Source organism: Chiloscyllium punctatum, chromosome 1, assembly GCF_047496795.1.
Source record: "Chiloscyllium punctatum isolate Juve2018m chromosome 1, sChiPun1.3, whole genome shotgun sequence".
Lineage (NCBI taxonomy): Eukaryota > Metazoa > Chordata > Chondrichthyes > Orectolobiformes > Hemiscylliidae > Chiloscyllium > Chiloscyllium punctatum.
In genome coordinates, this window is record NC_092739.1 from 172,403,336 (window position 1) to 172,423,423 (window position 20,088).

At 43.8% G+C, this 20,088-nt stretch overlaps 1 protein-coding gene across 1 annotated transcript in view; it reads right to left on the reverse strand.

Annotated features, from left to right (window-relative positions):
- LOC140480760 (disintegrin and metalloproteinase domain-containing protein 12-like) overlaps positions 1-20,088 on the reverse strand; it is a 246,847-nt gene that overhangs the window by 204,144 nt on the left and 22,615 nt on the right. The window contains exon 4 of the mRNA XM_072576104.1: positions 7,338-7,533. Coding sequence (XP_072432205.1) covers positions 7,338-7,533 — 196 coding nt within the window. The remainder of the gene's footprint in view (positions 1-7,337; positions 7,534-20,088) is intronic.

The window sequence follows — 20,088 nt, forward strand, 5'->3', positions numbered from 1 at the left end:
TGGTCATTGAAGAGAGGTGGGTTTTGGTGGAAGGTTGTTTTGTTGACAGGAGATCTGTAACCAGCTGTTTTCTGCAGGAATCAGTGCTGTGCTTTGTAATATGTAGAAATGATTTGAGAGAGTATGTAGATGGTCTGATGACTAAGTTTGTGGGTGATACGATGATTGGGGGAGCTGTGGATAGTGAGGAGGATTGTCAGAGGACACAGCAGCATATAGACAGGCTGGAGACATGGGGCAGAGAAATGGCAGATGGAGGTTACTCCAGACAAATGTGAGATGATGCATTTTGAAAGGTCTAACGCAGGAGGGAAGTATACAGTAAATGGCAGAACGCTTAATAGCAAGAACATACAGAGGGATCTAGGTAGAAGGTTCCACAGCTCCCGGAAAGTGGCCCCACAAGTGGATAAAATAGTCAGGCTTGTCTTCATTGGTCAGGGCATGGAGTACAACAATTGGTAAGTCACATTGCAATAGAACTTTAGTGAGGCCATGTTTGGAATATTGTGTACATTTCTGGTTACCACACTACCAGGAGGATGTGGAGGTTTTGGAGAGGGTACAGAACAGTTTAACAGGATGTTACCTGGTTTGGAGAGTACTAGCTATGAGGAGGCTTAGGCCAACCTTGCCTTATGCACCAACATGTCCTCATCTGCTAACTCTGCTGCCCTTCTCACTTCCTGAACTTTCTGTTCCACCACATGAATTCTTACCATCTCTGGAGGTGAGGTTTAAACTTCTCCAGCAGAATAATCTCTCTTAGAGCCTCATAGGTCTTATCTATTTTTAAAGCCGGCACCCATCTTTCAAAATGATTATGTTTAATTCTTTCTAACTCAACATAAGTCTGACCTGGTCCCTTCTTGATGTTTCCGAACCACTGTCTACATGCTTCTGGTATTTATCCATAAGCATTTAAAATAGCTGCTTAACCTCTTCATAATCCCTTGACGCCCCCATCTGACAGCACGGCAAATATCTCACTAGCTCTGCCCTCCCAGTTTCGTCTGAACTAGCATTACCCATAAATCCTCGGCCCACTCCAGCTGCTGAGCCAATTTTTCAAATGAAATAAAGAAGGTTTCAAATTCTTTCTCATCAAAATGTGGCAGAGTTTTGACATATTTGTCTATATCACTACCTTCTCTTTTAATCTCCATCCTGTTAACCTGACTTTGCTGTCTCAAGTTCAAAGTCTCTCTCTCTCTTTGTCTGTCCAGTTTTTCTCTCTGTCTTTGCTCAGCTCAGAACCTTCTTACTCTCTCTTTTTTCTTCTCTCTCTTTCTCCTCTCTATTTCACTTCCTTTCTTCTCTCTTTATTTTTCTTTCCTCTCTCTCTCCTTCTCTTTTTCTCTCCCTTTGTTTATTTTCTCACTCCATTTTCCTTAATTGTAATTTAAGTTTTTCTCCCTCTACTGCACTTGTCTGTTTCTCAGATACACCTAAGTGTTTGAGTACCTCTCTTACAATTTCAGTTTTACTTTTGTCCTTGGTTAATCCCAAATCCAACTTCTTTGCTAATTCTAAAGGTATGGTCTTTTTCTTCCCTTCTAAACTTTCTTGGCAAATTTGAGAATCATCTTCAAATCCCAGAATCTCTTTAGTGATTTTATGAGCTATTTCTCTCACTTTGAATTTAACCAACCACATGTCACCAAAATTAAACAAATTGTCTCAGCTACATTTTATTTGACGATCTAGGACACTAACCTGCAAGTGTTTAATCTGCTGGGATTTTTTGTACCCCCAACTCTATTCAAGTCTGTTTACACTAGTTCAAATCTCAGATGAAAGCTCCCCATCTGTTACAACACAGGGTAAACCTCACCTGACAATTTAAACCAGCAACACAGAAATGGTTTAACCCGGCAGTAATCTGTGAAAATTCGTGAGGTCAAGAACTATCCCAAAAGGTCACTATTTAAAGTAAAGTAGAAACTAATAACTATATTTTTTTTAAAAGTCTAACAGAGAATAATGAACTAACAAATATTTACAACTCCTTGCTCTAATCTATCTTTTACCTCCCCCTCTACAATACTGATCCGATAAAACTCCCGATTAAGATTTACCAAAAAATTCAAATTTCAAAATCAGTCAGCTGTCGAATCTTCTCTTTGTATCTTCCTCTGTCTTTTCTTCATCTTAGGGGTTTCTGTTTCACAGGTCGTTGATAGCTAAAGGTACCTTTAAGGGAGCTATTCTCTAGGCAGCCTGCAGATGTTGGTGGCTTGGCAGTTCTCCTCCAACTGTTCAATTTTTTCCGGTCTTATACCCCAAAGCATCAGATCATTTCATTGATTTTAGTATTGTAAATATACTAAATTCTATTATACTAAATAGTGAATATACTAAATATACTAAATTCAAACTTTAAACTGATTGGATGAATTTGAATTTGTTTTTGTCTCATAGCAACCCAGGTACTGCCAGCTGCTGGACCAAATGTTCCATTGTAAATTCTCCAGCACTCTGTCTGCTTGCTAAGTCCTTAAACTCGCTAAAGGGTACAGTACCCCTTTACTTTCATAAAACTAGGATACACAGGTTTAAGGTAAAAGGGGTAAGTTTAAAGGAGATGTGAGAGGCAGATGTAACAGCAAAATTTAAGCAACATTTTGACAGAAATATGATTATGTCAGAAACATAGATTTACAGGTCATGGAAAGGGAAAATGGTCTTAGTTCAGAAAGTCATTGTGAGTGAACTCAGGTGTGTTGGGGCAGAGGGACTGCTCCTGTGCTGTCCTGTTCTTTATTCTTTGTAAATGGTGGTAAAGTAAGTTGCAATGCAGAATTAAAATACTTGCAAACAGATATGGATGGGATAAATGAGTTGTCTACATATGAACTTAAGTTTGCAGATGACACCAAAATTGGAGGTGTAGTGGCCAGCGAAGAGGGTTACCTCAGATTACAACAGGATCTGGACCAGATGGGCCAATGGGCTGAGAAGTGGCAGAAGGAGTTTAATTCAGATAAATGTGAGGTGCTGCATTTTGGGAAAGCAAATCTTAGCAGGACTTATACACTTAATGGTAAGGTCCTGGGGGAGTGTTGCTGAACAAAGAGACCTTGGAGTGCAGGTTCATGCTCCTTGAAAGTGGAGTCGCAGGTAGATAGGATAGTGAAGGAGGTGTTTGGTATGCTTTCCTTTATTGGTCAGAGTATTGAGTACAGGAGTTGGGAGGTCATGTTGCAGCTGTACAGGACATTGGTTAGGCCACTGTTGGAATATTGCGAGCAATTCTGGTCTCCTTCCTATCGGAAAGATGTTGTGAAACTTGAAAGGGTTCAGAAAAGATTTACAAGGATGTTGCCTGGGTTGGAGGATTTGATGTATAGGGAGGGGCTGAATAGGCTGGGACAGTTTTCCCTGGAGCATCGGACACTGAGGGGTGACCTTGCAGAGATTTATAAAATCATGAAAGGCAAATAGACAAGGTCTTTTCACTGGGGTGGGAGAGTCCAGAACTAGAGGGCGTAGGTTTAGAGTGAGAGGGGAAAGATATAAAAGAGATCTAAGGGGCAACATTTTCACGCAGAGGGTGGTACGTGTATGGAATGAGCTGCCAGAGGATGTGGTGGAGGCTGGTACAATTACAACATTTAAAAGGCATTTGGATGGGTATATGAATAGGAAGGGTTTGGAGGGATATGGGCCGGGTGCTGGCAGGTGGGACTAGATTGGGTTGGGATATCTGGTCAGCGTGGACGGGTTGGATCGAAGGGTCTGTTTCAGTGCTGTATGACTCTATGATACTATGATTTTAACGTAGATAGGTGTGAGGTTAACCATTTGGTCAGAGGAATAACAATGCAGCTTATTATTGGAATGGAGTGCTGAGGGATAGAACGTAGAATATAGAACATGGAACAGTACAGCACATGCCCTTTGCTGTCTACCACCACCCTCTTGTCTTCTATGGGCCAGCCAATTCTGTATCCAGACAGACTGGTTTCCCTGTATCCTATACTTCCTTACTTTCATAATGAGCCTACCATAGGGAACCTCCTCAAATGCTTTGCTAAAATCCATGTACACCTCATGCACTGCTCTACCCTCATCAATGTGTTTTGTCACATCCTCAAAGAATTCAATAAGGTTTGTGAGGCATGGCCTGCCCCTCACAAAGCCGTGCTGGCTATCTCTAATCAACTCTGCTTTTCCAAGTAATCATAAATCCTGTCTCTCAGAATCCTCTCCAATACTTTGCCCACCACTGACATAAGACTGACTGGTTTGTAATTCCCTATTCCCTTTCTTGAACAAGGGAATAACATTTGCCACCTTCCAATCATCTGGTACTACTGTAGTGGACAGCGAAGACGCAAAGATTATTGCCAAAGGTGCAACAATCTCTTCCCTTGCTTCCTGTTGGTTATATCCTGTCTGGCTTTATCTATCCTTATGTTTCTTAAAATTTCCAGCACATCCTTCTCCCTGACATCGGTCTGTTTCACACTGTCCTCACAAACGACAAGGTCCCTCTCACCAGTGAATACTGAAACAAAGTATTCATTAAGAACCTCCTTTAGCTCCAGACACAAGTTCCCTCCACTATCCCTGATCGGCCCTACCCTCACTCTGACCATCCTCTTGTTCCTCACAGAAGTGTAAAACACCTTCGGGTTTTCCTTAATCCTATCTGCCAAGGCTTTTTCATGTCCCCTTCTAACTCTCCTAAGTCCATTGTTCAGTTCCTTCCTGTCTCCCTTTGTAACCCTCTGGAACCCTGTCTGATCCTTGCCTCCTCAACCTTAAGTAAGCTTCCTTCTTCCTCTTGACTAGATGTTCCACATCCCTTTTTACCCAGGGTTCCTTCACCCTACCATCCCTTCCTTGCCTCAGTGGGACAAACCTATCCAGCTCTATCAGCAAGTGCTCCCTAAACATCTTCCACATTCTGTTGTGCATTTCACTGAGAACATCTGTTCCCAATGTCGCTGCCCCAGTTCCTGCCTAACAGCATTGAGTCTGGAACCCTTCCTAGTCACACATGACAAAAGCTACTCCATCCAAACTATTTGAATTCCAAACAATATTCAGGAAGTTAAAATAACCCATGGCAACAACCCTGTTACTTCTTCACCTTTCCAAAATCTGCCTCTCAATCTGCTCCTCTGTGTCTCTGTTGCTGTTGGGGAAATCTGTAGATAACTCCCAATAAAGTGACTGCTCCTTTCCTGTTCCAGACTTCCACCCATACTGACTGTGTCGACAAACCCTCCTCGAAAACCTTCCTTTCTGCAGCTGTGATACTATCCCTGATGAGCAATGCCACTCCTCCACCTCTTTTACCTCCCTCTCTATTCCTTTTGAAACATCTTAACCCTGGAACATCCAACAACCATTCCTGCCCCAGTGAGGTCCAAGTCTCCGTAATGGCCACAACATCATCGTTCCAGGTACTGATCCTTGCTCTTAGTTCATCACCCTTATTCCTGATACTTACTGCATTAAAATAAACACACTTCAACCCATCCCACTGACTGTATCTTTGCCCTGTCAGGTGCCTGTCCCTTCTCACAGACTCTCTGCATGCTGTCTCTGGCTGCTCACTAACCACCCCATCCTCTGATCCATCGCTCAGGTTCCCTCCCCCCCCTCCAATCTAGTTTAACCCCTCCCAAAGAGTTCTCGCAAGCCTCCCACCCAGGGTATTGCTGCCCCTCCTGTTCAGGTGCAACCTGTCCTTCTTGTACAGGTCCCACCTTCCCTAGACCTATCCCAGTGATCCACATTACAGCAGCCCTGCAGCCACGTGTTCATCTGCACTCGCTCTCTATTCCTAGCCTCACTAGCCCGTGGCACTGGTAGCAATCCTGAGATTACTACTCTGCTCGTCCTGCCTTCTAGCTTCCACCCTAACTCCCTATGTTCTCTTTTCAGGTCCTCTTCCATTTCCTTCCCTAGGTCATTGGTACCGACGTGGACCATAACTTCTGGCAGCTCTCCCTCTTCATTAAGAATCCTGTAGACTCGATCCGAGACATCCCTGACCCTGGCACCCGGGAGGCAACATACACCATCTGGGAATCTCACTCATGCCCACAGAATCTCCTGTCTGTCCCTCTCACCATTCAATCTCCTCTCACAGTTTAAAACAGAGATAAGGAGAAAGTATTTCTCTCAAAGGCTTGTAAATCTGTGAACTACAATAGATGCTGGGACATTGAGTAATGTTTTTATTCACTAGGGGGATGTGGGCATCACTGGCTGGCCAGAATTTGTATTGCCCGCCCTGGAGGTGGTGCTGATGGTGGTGCTGCTACTGGTGGTGGTGCTGCTGGTGTTGGTGGTGCTTCTGGAGGTGCTGCTGGTGGTGGTAGTGGTGCTGATGGTGGTGCTGGTGGTGGTGGTGGTGCTGCTGGGGATGTTGAAATCCTCTACTATCATGACTCTATTACTTTTACAATTCTGTGAAATTTGTCTGCATGTCTGCTCCTGTATTTCTGTCAGATTCTGAGGGTCTATAGAAAACTCCCAGATGAGAGTAGATTCGCAGTAGCTCTTTGTCAGTACAGACTTGATGGGACAAAGGGATTGCTCTGATGGTTTGATGTGATGATAATTTGATAGAATTTTAAGGGCTTCCCCTAGTTGTTGTTCTAAATCCCAGTCAATATAGTCCAAACTGATCTGGTCTCTCCTCATGTATCAATGCTCCCATCCTAGGAAACAGTCTCAGAAACCTACATTGCATTCCTTCCATCACTAGAGTAACCTTCCTCAGATATGAAGACAACGTTCCACAGGTGGTCTCGTGAAAGCCCTGCTCCTGTCCTCAAATCCTCCTGGTATGGAGGCCAACATACATATTCCCAAATCATCTTTCAGATAATAATCTACCATCGTGGTATTCTCCAGGTAATTGATATATTGACAGCTTGATATATCTTATAGGAAAGGACAGAAAGATGTGGAAGGTATGGAAACAGGCCCTTTAGCCCAACAAGGCCACAGAGTAATTCCACCCAGGCCCATTCCCCTAACTAATGCACCTAACACTATGGACAATTTAGCATGGTCAATTAACCTAACCCATCTTTGGAGGAAACCCACACAGACACGGGGAGAACATACAAACTCCACACAGACAGTCACCCGAGGCAGGAATCAAACCCGTGTCCCTGGCACTGTGAGGCCGCAGTGCTAACCACTCAGCCACCATGCCACCTTGTATTTCTCTGGTATATCTCTGGTATTTAACTGGCCCTTGTGCTTCCTGAAGAAGTATTTTGATTTCCTGCTGGAACCAGTGTATCATGGACAGAATCTACTGTGATGGTTGAGCAACAGCATGAGGGAGTTGAATAAAATGGACTCACCTGAACCCCATAACTCCTCACACATGATGTCTGGAGACTGACAAGCCCCAGCACTACAATATGAAGCTCCATCTTTACACTCATAGCCATCCTTCAGGAACACATTGTCAGGGCATATTGAAGAATTCCCATAACAGTATTCTTCCAAGTCACATTCCCCCATCAATGGTCGGCAAACTGTTCCCATTGGAAGAAACTGCAGAACAAAGACAGAGATGACATGGTATTACAACACAGCAACGAACCCCTCTGTTAATTAAACCAGACCCACAGAAAAGCTCCCCTTACCTCATAGATCTGTTAAAATATGAGTGACAGAGAACTCCCAAATTCCACTATTTAAAGAAAATAATATCAATTTATTCTTTAACTCAAAAAGTGAACATTAAATAATAACTTTTCACAACTTGATGCACCCCTTTTCTCCACATGCTTATTACCTGCCTCCAATTCTTTAACAATATACTGTTCCAATAAAACATTTATTAAAATTACATCAACTTAGTTTCAAAACCACACAGTGGCTGTCATCTTCAGTGTTTGTCTTCTTCCGGCTGAAGATCTCCCTGGGCCGTTGTCTTTTTTTATTGCAAATATGTTTCATATGAAAAGGTACCTTTGAGAGAGAATGTTTCCTAATTTCTTGGATCTGTGTTGATGGTAGTTCCTCTGTCTCAAAATTTTCAAAATGCCCACATTTTTATATCTGCCACATCGGATTGTCTCATAGAGTCATAGAGAGGTACAGCATGGAAACAGACCCTTCGGTCCAACCTGTCCATGCTGACCAGATATCCCAACCCAATCTAGTCCCACCTGCCAGCACCCGACCCATAACCCTCCACACCCTTCCTATTCATATACTCATCCAAATGCCTCTTAAATGTTGCAATTGTACCAGCCTCCATCACTTCCTCTGGCAGTTCATTCCATACACGTACCACCCTCTGAGTGAAAAAGTTGTCCCTTAGGTCTCTTTTATATCTTTCCCCTCTCACCCTAAACCTATGCCCTCTCGACTCTCTGACCCCAGAGAAAAGACTTTGTCTATTTATCCTATCCATGCCCCTCATAATTTTGTAAACCTCTATAAGGTCACCCCTCAGCCTCTGATGCTCCAGGGAAAACAGCCCCAGCCTGTTCAGCCTCTCCCTGTAGCTCAGATCCTCCAACCCTGGCAACATCCTTATAAATCTTTTCTGAACCCTTTCAAGTTTCACAACATCTTTCCAATAGGAAGGAGACTAGAATTGCTCGCAATATTCCAACAGTGGCCTAACCGATGTCCTGTACAGCTGCAACATGACCTCCCAACTCCTGTACTCAATACTCTGACCAATAAAGGAAAGCATACCAAACACCTTCTTCACTATCCTATCTACCTGTGATTCTTATGTGGGAAGAAACAAATATTATGTTGGCAAAACAATGAATTCAAACTCAGTTGGGTTTTAGTATCCTGGGGCATAATTTAAACTGTTGGTTAAATTTGAATTGTTGTCAAAACAGCAACCAACTCAGGTATCTATTTCACAGCCTAGTGTTACATATTTTCCATTTTCCAGTACACCCTGAGACTGTCACCTAGACATATCCCACAGGCAATTGTAAGCTTTCCATTTAGAACAGCATTCATTCTCTTTTAAAGAAACATAACAAGCATTCAACTTCATAACATCCCCCTCCTTAAGAAAAAAATGTACCATCAATGAAAAGATGGCATCATTTTTTTCTCTAAATCTTAATCCTATTACAATGAAATACATAAGTTATTAATTTAAGTTCATATTAATTTCTGCACACCTACCCACACACACACACACACACACACAAAACATCGAAATCTTATCTATACTTGTTCCTTTAAATCTGTGATAACACATCTGTGATCACATTTTACAATCTGCAACACGTAAATATGAAGTATGTAACACAAGACTCCAATGAAATAGCTTCACATTTTTGTCTTTAAATCTTTCCAAAAATGTAAGAGGATTGTGATCCTTGTACACAACCATCTCCACCACATTGTTCATCACATAAACATTAAAATGTTGTAAGGCCAGTACCAAACTCAATCGTTCTTTTTCAGTGGTAGAGTATTTTCTCTGTTGGGTGTTGAGTTTGTTTGAAAAGTAGCCAATTGGCAGTACAGCTCCAACTCCTATATCGCTCACATCAATTGTAACTTTCAAAAATATGATGCACCTAAAACTGCTGCAGTGTTTAATACTGCTTTTAAATTCTCAAATACCTCTTGGCATTGTTCTGTCCACCAAAAGTTGATGTTCTTCTTTAGTAAGTATGTTAGCGGGTGCCCCAATCTGCTGAGGTTTGGAACAAACTGCCAGTAGAATCCACTTAGTCCCAAAAATTGAACCAACTGATTCTTTGGGGTTGGTCTTGGAAATTTGTCGATGGCCATCTCTTTGCATTCCTTGGGGTCGATCTTCTATGACCCATGTTATGTTCCAAGAACGTTACCTCTGCCTTGGTGAATTTGGTTTTCTTTAAGTTTTGCTTCACTTAATCATTCAAAGAGCTCCACCAACTCTACCAGGTGATCTTTCCATGTCTCATTAAAGATCATTACATCATCCAGATGAACTGCACCATTTGTTAATCAGGCCACAACTCTGTTTGTGAGAAGGTGGCGGCTGTGTCCTTCAATCTAAAGGGCATCACTTTGAATTGATATAATCCCATTTGGGGTTACAAATGCAGAAACTTCTTTTGTTTTCTCTGTAAAGGTACTGCCAATAACCACACAGTAAGTCCAACTTGGTGATGTAAATGGCTTGTCCAACTTCCTCTATGGAGTTCTCCAATCTTGGTGTTGTGTATGAGTCCAATTTTGTTATGGCGTTGGCCTTCTGATAGTCCACACAAAATCATTGAGTCCCATCAGGTTTGGGAACGAACATAATTGACGAACTCCACTTACTGTGACTCGGTTCGATGAGCATCGCATCCACTTCCTTCTGGACCTGTGTGACTTTGAAAGGATTAAGTCTATAGGGTGTTGTTTTATCAGAATAGCCTTCCCTACTTCTACTTCATGTGCAATAGCATTAGTCCTCCCCATCTTATTCCTGCATATGTTCTCAGATTCCTGTAACAAACATTTCAACTGTTTTCTGAGCTTCTGAGACAGAACTTCCACTAAGTTATCCCACTGCTCAAGGAATTCCTCATTGTTTAATGTATTTTGAGGCACATCAGGATTTGATTCCTCACTCTGTGGGGCAGTAACTAACACCTGTTTCTCCAGATCCCTGTCTCTTATTATAATAAGGTTTCAACATATTCATGTGACATACCCAATACAGTTTTTTCCAATCCGGCATCTTTACCAGATAGTTTACCTGACTCAACCTTTTCCTCAATTTGTTAGAGACCACTAAACCTGGCTTTGGAGGGCTCTCCTACCACTGATAGCAATAGTAATACATCATCCCCAAGGGGAAACTTCCGAATTTTAGTGTTTTTATCTGCCACCCTCTTCAGGTGCTGTTTAGCTAACCTACCTACCCAATTTAATGTCTCCCTCACCTCAGATACATAATCCAAGTGTGAGATCTCCAACTTCGGTCCTGTCAATTTCTATTTAATTAATTCTAAAGGCTTCTCACTTCATGTTCGAATATTAACTCAAAGCGAGTGCATTGAGTAGATTAATTTGGAGCATCTCCAATGGCAAGCAATATGAATGGGATACCTTTACCCAATCATTCGGGTAATCCTGACAGTATGCTCTTAACATGGTCTTCAAGGTCTGATGCCACCTTTCCAAATCTCCCTGGGATTCAGGATGACAGGCACTGGATTTAAAGTGTTGTATACCTAAACTATCCATGACTTCCTTAAACAACCGAGCAGTAAATATAGACCCTTGATCTGATTGAATCTCTCTGGGTAGTCCATACTATGTGAAAAAAGCTACTAACCCCTCGACCACCCTTTTTGCGTGAATACTCCATCATGGAATTTCCTCTGGAAATCTGGTAGACACATCCATTCTGGTTAACAAATACTAGTCCCAGTTTTAGTTAATAGGAGGGGACCTACACAATCAATCATAACCCGTGGGAAATGTTCTTCAAATGTGGGAATTGGCAACAAAGGGGCTGGTTTTATTACAGCCTGAGGCTTACCTACCATCTGGCATGTATGACACTACGGCAAAAGTTAGCCACATCCTTATGCATTCCAGGCCAATAGAAATGTTTTTATACCTTAGTCTGAGTCTTTCATAGTCCAAAGTGACCTCCTACAGGTAGTTCATGTGTTACCTGTAACACCTCCAGTCTGTATGCCAGCAGCAACACAATCTGCTGCACTTCAGCCCATTTCTTCTCAGCACTAACCTGCCGTGGCATCCATTTTCATCTTAGGATATCTTTAAGATAATAACCCTCAGGAATACATTGTGACTCCTTTGCTAAGTATGCATCAATATATATATCTTTTATTGTCTGTTGTAAATCCATTAGCCTTTCAGGACTAAACCCTTCTGTCTGACTCTCTGCCTGTTCAGGTTTTTCCTGCACCATTACATCAAACAGAGTGTCCGCTAACTGAACCTCAACTCCTTCATTGTTCTCTTTAGTTTTTGGTTCATGCAGTAACTCAGACAATGGGATCTTGTTATTATGCTGTCTGAAAAAATTACAGGATATTTTCTTTTAACTCCTCAGTTCCCTGGTCTTCCTTTGGCTTTTCCACAACAAGGGATGTCATTCCCACTTTGGATCCTGCTATATTGTTCCCAGAACAAACTGAATTCCTGGAACTGATACTCTGTCAATCACCCTCACTGTAACTTCCCTCGACTTGAGTTGGCACTCCAACCTGATCTTATATAGTGGGTCCATCTATCCCACAAATTACTACTGTCTCAGGTAACAGATCAGAAGGGGTGCAAATATGTTCATCTTTTACTATCAGAGACTGATTAGATCCTGCATCTCTCCAAATTATAGCTTGTCTCCCTTCGCCCTCTGTCCCTCCTTAATAAACTTTCCCCACAGAGGTGAAGTCTTTGTAGAGATCAGGTACTAATTCCATTCCCAACCCCTGCCTAGGCTGTGCACTCTCCTGCAGCTCTTCGACTTTTCTTGGGGTCTCCTTTACTACCATCACTAATGCCACTAGCATAGCTTCTTTTACCACATCTTTTCCCACAATGCCTTTCTTCAATGACCAGCACTGGGACTTCATGTGGCCCACTTTACCACAGTGGAAACATCTGAGACCTTTCACCTCTTGTCCACCCTCTTGGGCTTCCAAGGAAGACTCAGGCTAAGGTACAAAAACATTTCTATTGGCCTGGACTGCATAAGGATGTGGTTAACTTATTCCGTACGTGTCATACATGCCAAATGGGGGTAGGTAAGCCTCAGGCTGTAATAAAACCAGCCCCTTTGATGACAAGTCCCATGTTTGAACAACTTCTCACATGGGTTATGATTGATTGTGTAAGTCCCCTACCCAAAACTAAAAGCGGGAACTAGTATTCGCTAACCAGAATGGAGGTGTCTCCCAGATTGCCAGAGGCAAGTCCATGACGGAGTATAAAGGAAAACAGGGTAGTAGAGGAGTTAGTAGCTTTCTTTGCACAGCATGGGCTACCCAGAGAGATTCAGTCGGGCCAATGGTCAAATTTTACTGCTCGGTTGTTTAAGGAAGTCATGGATAGTTTAGGTATACAACACTTTAAATCCAGTGCCTGTCATCCTGAATCCCAGGGAGATTTGGAAAGGTGGCATCAGACCTTGAAGACCATGTTAAGAGCATACTGTCAGGATTACCCGAATGATTGAGTAAAGGTATCCCATTCATATTGCTTGCCATTGGAGATGCTCCAAATTAATCTACTCAATGCACTCACTTTGAGTTAATATTCGAACATGAAGTGAGAAGCCTTTAGAATTAATTAAATAGAAATTGACAGGACCGAAGTTGGAGATCTCACACTTGGATTATGTATCTGAGGTGAGGGAGACATTAAATTGGGTAGGTGAGTTAGCAAGATGCCAGATAGAAAAACAATCTGTATTGGGTATGTCACATGAATATGTTGAAACCTTATTATAATAAGAGACAGGGATCTGGAGAAACAGGTGTTAGTTACTGCCCCACAGAGTGAGGAATCCAATCCAGATGTTGTGCAGTTTGATGTGCCTCAAAATACATAAAACATAGAACATAACAGCACAGCACAGGCCCTTCAGCCCTTGATGTCGCACCGACCTGTGGCCCATCTAACCCACACTATTCCATTCTCATCCATATGCCTATCCAATTACCAGTTAAATGCCTCTAATGATGGCAAGTCTACTAATGTTACAGGCAGTGCGTTCTATGCCCCTGCTACTCTCTGAGTAAAGAACCTGCCTCTGACATCTGTCTTAAATCTATCACCCCTCAATTTGTAGCTATGCCCACTCATACAAGCTGACGTCATCATCCTAGGAAAAAGACTCTCACTGTCTACCCTATCTAATCCTCTGATCATCTTGTATGTCTCTATCAAATCCCCTCTTAACCTTCTTCTCTCCAAAGAGATCAGACCCAAGTCCCTCAGCCTTTCCTCATAAGACCTTCCCTCCAGACCAGGCAACATCCTGGTAAATCTCCTCTGCACCTTTTCCAATGCTTCCACATTCTTCCTGTAATGGGGCAACCAGAACATAGAACATAGAACATAGAAAAACACAATGCAGTACAGGCCCTTTGGCCCTCGATGTTGCGCCGATCCAAGCCCACCTAACCTACACTAACCCACTATCCTCCATATACCTATCCAATGCCCGTTTAAATGCCCATAAAGAGGGAGAGTCCACCACTGCTACTGGCAGGGCATTCCATGAACTCTCAACTCGCTGAGTAAAGAATCTACCCCTAACATCAGTCCTATATCTACCACCCCTTAATTTAAAGCTATGCCCCCTCGTAATAGCTGACTCCACATGCAGAAAAAGGTTCTCACTGTCAACCCTATCTAAACCTCTAATCATCTTGTACACCTCTATCAAGTCACCCCTAAACCTTCTTTTCTCCAATGAAAACAGCCCCAAGTGCCTCAGCCTTTCCTCATAGGATCTTCCTACCATACCAGGCAACATCCTGGTAAACCTCCTCTGCACCCGTTCCAGTGCCTCCACATCCTTCCTATAGTATGGCGACCAAAACTGCACACAATACTCCAGATGCGGCCGCACCAGAGTCTTATACAACTGCAACATGACCTCAGGACTCCGGAACTCAATTCCTCTACCAATAAAAGCCAGTACGCCATATGCCTTCTTCACTGCACTATTTACCTGGGTGGCAACTTTCAGAGATCTGTGTACATGGACACCAAGATCCCTCTGCTCTTCCACACGACCAAATAGTCTACCATTAGCCCAGTAATCCATCTTCTTGTTACTCATACCAAAGTGAATGACTTCACACTTAGCTACATTGAACTCCATTTGCCACCTTTCTGCCCAGCTCTGCAGCTGATCTATATCCTGCTGTAACCTGACACATCCTTCTTCACTGTCCACAACTCCACCGACTTTCATATCATCCGCAAACTTGCTCACCCAGCCTTCAAGCCCCTCCTCCAGGTCATTTATAAAAATGACAAACAGCAATGGTCCCAAAACAGATCCTTGTGGAACACCGCTAGTAACTGCACTCCAAGATGAACCTTTACCATCAACTACTACCCTCTGTCTTCTTCCAGCCAGCCAATTCCTAATCCAAACCTCCAACTCACCCTCAATGCCATATCTCTGTATTTTCTGCAGTAGCCTACCATGGGGGACCTTATCAAACGCCTTACTAAAATCCATATATACCACATCTACCGCTTTCCCCTCATCCACCTCCTTAGTCACCTTCTCAAAGAATTCAATAAGGTTTGTGAGGCACGACCTGCCCTTCACAAAACCATGCTGACTATCCTTGATCACATTACTCCTATCCAGATGTTCATAAATCCTATCCCTTACAATTCTCTCTAAGACTTTGCCCACAACAGAAGTGAGACTCACCGGCCTATAGTTACTAGGGCTGTCCCTATTCCCCTTCTTGAACAAGGGAACCACATTCGCTATCCTCCAGTCTTCTGGCACTATTCCTGTAGACAACGAGGACATAAAAATCAAGGCCAATGGCTCTGCAATCTCCTCCCTTGCTTCCCAGAGAATTCTCGGATAAATGCCATCAGGCCCAGGGGACTTATCTATTTTCACCCTTTCCAGAATTTCCAAAACCTCTTCTCGACATACCTCAAAGCCATCCATTCTAATTAATTGTGACTCAGTATTCACATCGGCAACAATGTCTTGTTCCTGAGTGAATACTGACGAAAAGTATTCATTCAGTGTCTCCCCAATCTCTTCAGCTTCCACACACAACTTCCCACTACTATCCTTGACTGGACCTATTCCTACCCTAGTCATTCTTTTATTCCTGACATACCTAAAGAAAGCCTTTGGGGTTTCCCGAATCCTACCAACTAAGGACCTTTCATGTCCCCTCCTTGCTGCTCTTAGCTCTCTCTTTAGATCCTTCCTGGCTACCTTATAACTCTCAATCGCCCCAACTGAACCTTCACACCTCATCTTTACATAGGCTGCCCTCTTCCCTTTAACAAGGGATTCCAATTCCTTATTAAACCACGGCTCCCTCACACGACCCTTTCCTCCCTGCCTGACAGGTACATACTTATCAAGGACACCCAATAGTTGCTCCTTGAACAATCTCCACATATCAATTGCGCCCTTGCCTTGAAGCCTACTTTTCCAAGCCACACATCCTAAGTCGTGCCTCACTGCATCATAATTTCCCTGCCCCCAGCTATAACTCTTGCCCTGTAGTGCACACTTATCCCTCTCCCTCTCTAGAGGAAAAGTCACCGAGTTGTGGTCACTGTCCCCGAAGTGCTCACCTACCTCCAAGTCTAACACCTGGCCTGGTTTGTTACCTAGAACCAAATCCAGTATAGCCTCACCTCTTGTTGGCCTGTCTACATATTGTGTCAGGAAACCCTCCTGCACACATTGGACAAACACCGACCCATCTAACGAACTCGAGCTATAGCTTTCCCAGTCAATATCTGGGAAGTTAAAGGCCCCCATAACAACCACCCTGCTACTTTCACTCTTCTCCTGAATCATCCTCGCAATACTTTCCTCTATTCTCTCGGACTATTAGGAGGCCTGAAGAAAACTCTTAACAGGGTGACCTCACCTTTCCTATTTCTAACCTCCGCCCACACTACCTCAGATGGTAAGTCTTCCTCCATTGTCCTTTCCACCGCTGTAATACTATCCTTGACAAGCAATGCCACACCTCCCCCTCTTTTACCCCCATCTCTGACCCGACTAAAACATTTAAACCCTGGAACCTGCAACAGCCATTCCTGTCCCTGATCTACCCACGTCTCTGTAATAGCCACAACATCGAAGTCCCAGGTACCAACCCACGCTGCAAGCTCACCTACCTTATTTCTTATACTTCTGGCATTAAAGTATACACACTTCAAGCCACCTTCCTGTTTACAGGCACCCTCCTTCGAGATTGATGCCATGTTCCTAACCTCCCTACACTCAAGGTCCTGTACCCTAAAGCTACAGTCCAGATTCCCATGCCCCTGCAGAGTTAGTTTAAACCCCCCCCAAGAGCACTAGCAAACCTCCCCCCAAGGATACTGGTGCCCCTCAGGTTCAGGTGTAGACCATCCTGTTTATAGAGGTCCCACCTTCCCCAGAAAGAACCCCAGTTATCCAAGTACCGAAATCCCTCCCTCCTGCACCATCCCTGTAGCCACGCATTTAACTGTTCTCTCTCCCTATTCCTCGACTCTCTATCACGTGGCACGGGTAACAAACCAGAGACAACAATTCTGTTTGTTCTAACTCTGAGCTTCCAACCTAGCTCCCTAAAAGCCTGTCTAACATCCTCAGCCCTCCTCCTACCTATGTCATTGGTGCCAATATGGACCACGACTTCAGGCTGCTCCCCCTCCCCCTTAAGGACCTGGAAAACACGATCAGAGACGTCACGTACCCTTGCACCTGGAAGGCAACCTACCAATTGTGAGTCTCTGTCGCCCCCACAAAACCGCCTATCTGTGCCCCTCACTATTGAGTCCCCAATAACTATCACTCTACCTTTCTCCACCCTTCCCTTCTGACCAACGGGGACAGGCTCCGTGCCAGAGGCCTGAACCTCGTTGCTTACCCCTGGTAAGTCATCCCCCCCGACAAGTATCCAAAACGGTATACTTGTTATTGAGGGGAACGACCGCAGGGGGTCCCTGCATTGGCTGCTTCCTCCCACTCCCCCTCACTGTCACCCATCTCTCTATAACTTTCGGAGTAACTACTTCCCTAAAGCTCCGACCTATGACCCCCTCTGCCTCCCGAATGATCCGCAGTTCATCTAACTCCAGCTCCAGTTCCCTAACACGGTCTTGGAGGAGCTGGAGATGGGTGCACTTCCTGCAAGTGTAATCAGGAGGGATGACCATGGCATCCCTCACCTCATACATGTTGCATGAGGAAGAACTGTACACAACATTCCAAGTCTGGCCGCACCAGCGTTTTGTATAGTTACAGCATGATATTGCGGATCTGGAACTCAATCCCCCTACCAATGAAACCTAACACACTGTATGCCTTCTTAACAGCACTATCCACCTGGGTGGCAACTTTCAGGGATCTATGTACATGAACTCCAAGATCCCTCTGCACACCCACACTACTAAGAATCTTTCCATTGACCCAGTCCTCTGCCTTCCTGTTATTCTTCCCAAAGTGTATCACCTCACATTTAGCTGCATTGAACTCCATTTGCCACCTCTCAGCCCGATTCTGCAGTTTATCGAAGTCCCCCTGCAACCTGTAACATTCTTCCACACTGTCCACTACTCCACCGACTTTAGTGTCGTCTGCAAATTTACTAATCCATCCACCAATGCCTGTGTCTAAGTCATTTATAAAAATGACAAACAGCAGTGGTCCCAAAACAGACCCTTGTGGAACACCACTAGTAACCGGACTCCAGGCTGAATATTTTCCATCAACCACCACTCGCTGCCTTCTTTCAGAAAGCCAGTTTCCAATCCAAACTGCTAAATCACCCTCAATCCCCTGCCTCTGCATTTTCTCCAACAGCCTACCATGTGGAACCTTATCAAAGGCTTTACTGAAGTCCATGTATACCATGTCAACTACCCTACCCTCATCTACATGCTTGGTCACCTTCTCAAAAAACTCAATGAGGTTCATGAGACATGACCTGCTCTTGACGAAACCATAATGACTATCTGAAATCAAATTGTTGTTTGCTAGATGATTATAAATCTTATCTCTTAGAATCCTTTCCAAACCCTTTCCTACAACAGAAGTAAGGCTCACTGGTCTATAATTACCTGGGTCATCTCTACTGCCCTTCTTGTAATAGGGCACAACATTTACAATCCTCCAGTCCCCGGTACTAAACCTGGAGACAATGACCACTCAAAGATCAAAGCCAAAGACCCAGCAATCCCCTCCCTCGTTCCCCAGAGAATCCTCGGATAAATCCCATCTGGCCCAGGGAATTTGTCTGTTTTCACTCCTTCTAGAATTGATAACACCTTTTCCATACTATCCTCAATCCTTTCTAGTCTAATTGCCCATATCTCATCCTTCTCCTCCACAATATTCTCCTTTTCCGGAGTAAAAACAGATGAGAAATGTTCATTTAGCACCTCTCCGATCTCCACAGGGTCCACACACAACTTCCCACTTCTGTCTTTGGCCCTATTCCTCCCCTAATCATCCTTTTATTCCTCACATACCTATAGAAAGCTTTAGGGTTCTCCTTTAGTCTATTTGCTAAAGGCTGCTCGTGTCCTCTCTTTGCTTTTCTTAACTCTCTCGTTAAATCCTTCCTCGCTGATCTGTAACTCTCCAACGCCTCATCTATACCATCTTGCCTCATCATCACATAAGCCTCCTTCTTCTTTGTAACAAGAGATACAATTTCTGTAGTAAACCACAGTTCCCTTACCTTATCACTTCCTCCCTGCCTGACAGGGACAGACCTATCAAGGACACACAATATCTGTTCCTGAAACCAGCTCCACATTTCCATTGTCCCCATCCCCTACATTTTGCTACCCCATTCTCTGCCTCCTAAGTCCTGCCTAATCACATTATAATTGCCCTTGTCCCATCGATAAGTCTCGACCTGTGGCATGTACCGATCCCTTTCCATCGCTAAACTAAACGTAACTGAATTATGGTCACTCTCTCCAAAGTGTTCACCTACAACTAAATCAAACACCTGGCCTGGGTCATTCCCAAGCACCAGATCCAGTGTGGCCTCCCCTCTTGTTGGCCCTTCGACATCCTGTGTCAGGAAACCCTCCTGTACACGTTGGACAAAACTGATCCATTCAACGTACTAGATTTACAGCATTTCCAATCAATGTTGGGGAAGTTAAAGTCCCCCAAAATGACCACCCTGTTCCTCTCACTCCGACCCAGGATAATGTTGCTAATCCTCTCTTCCACCTCCCTGGAACTCTGCAGAGGCCTATAAAAAACTCCAAGCAGTGTGACCTCTCCTCTCCTGTTTCTAACCTCAGCCCACACTACCTCAGTAGACGAGTCCTTGTCAAAAGTTCCCTCAGTCACCGTTATACTATCCTTGACTAACAAGGCCACACCTCCCCCTCGTTTACCGCCTTGCCTGATCTTAATGA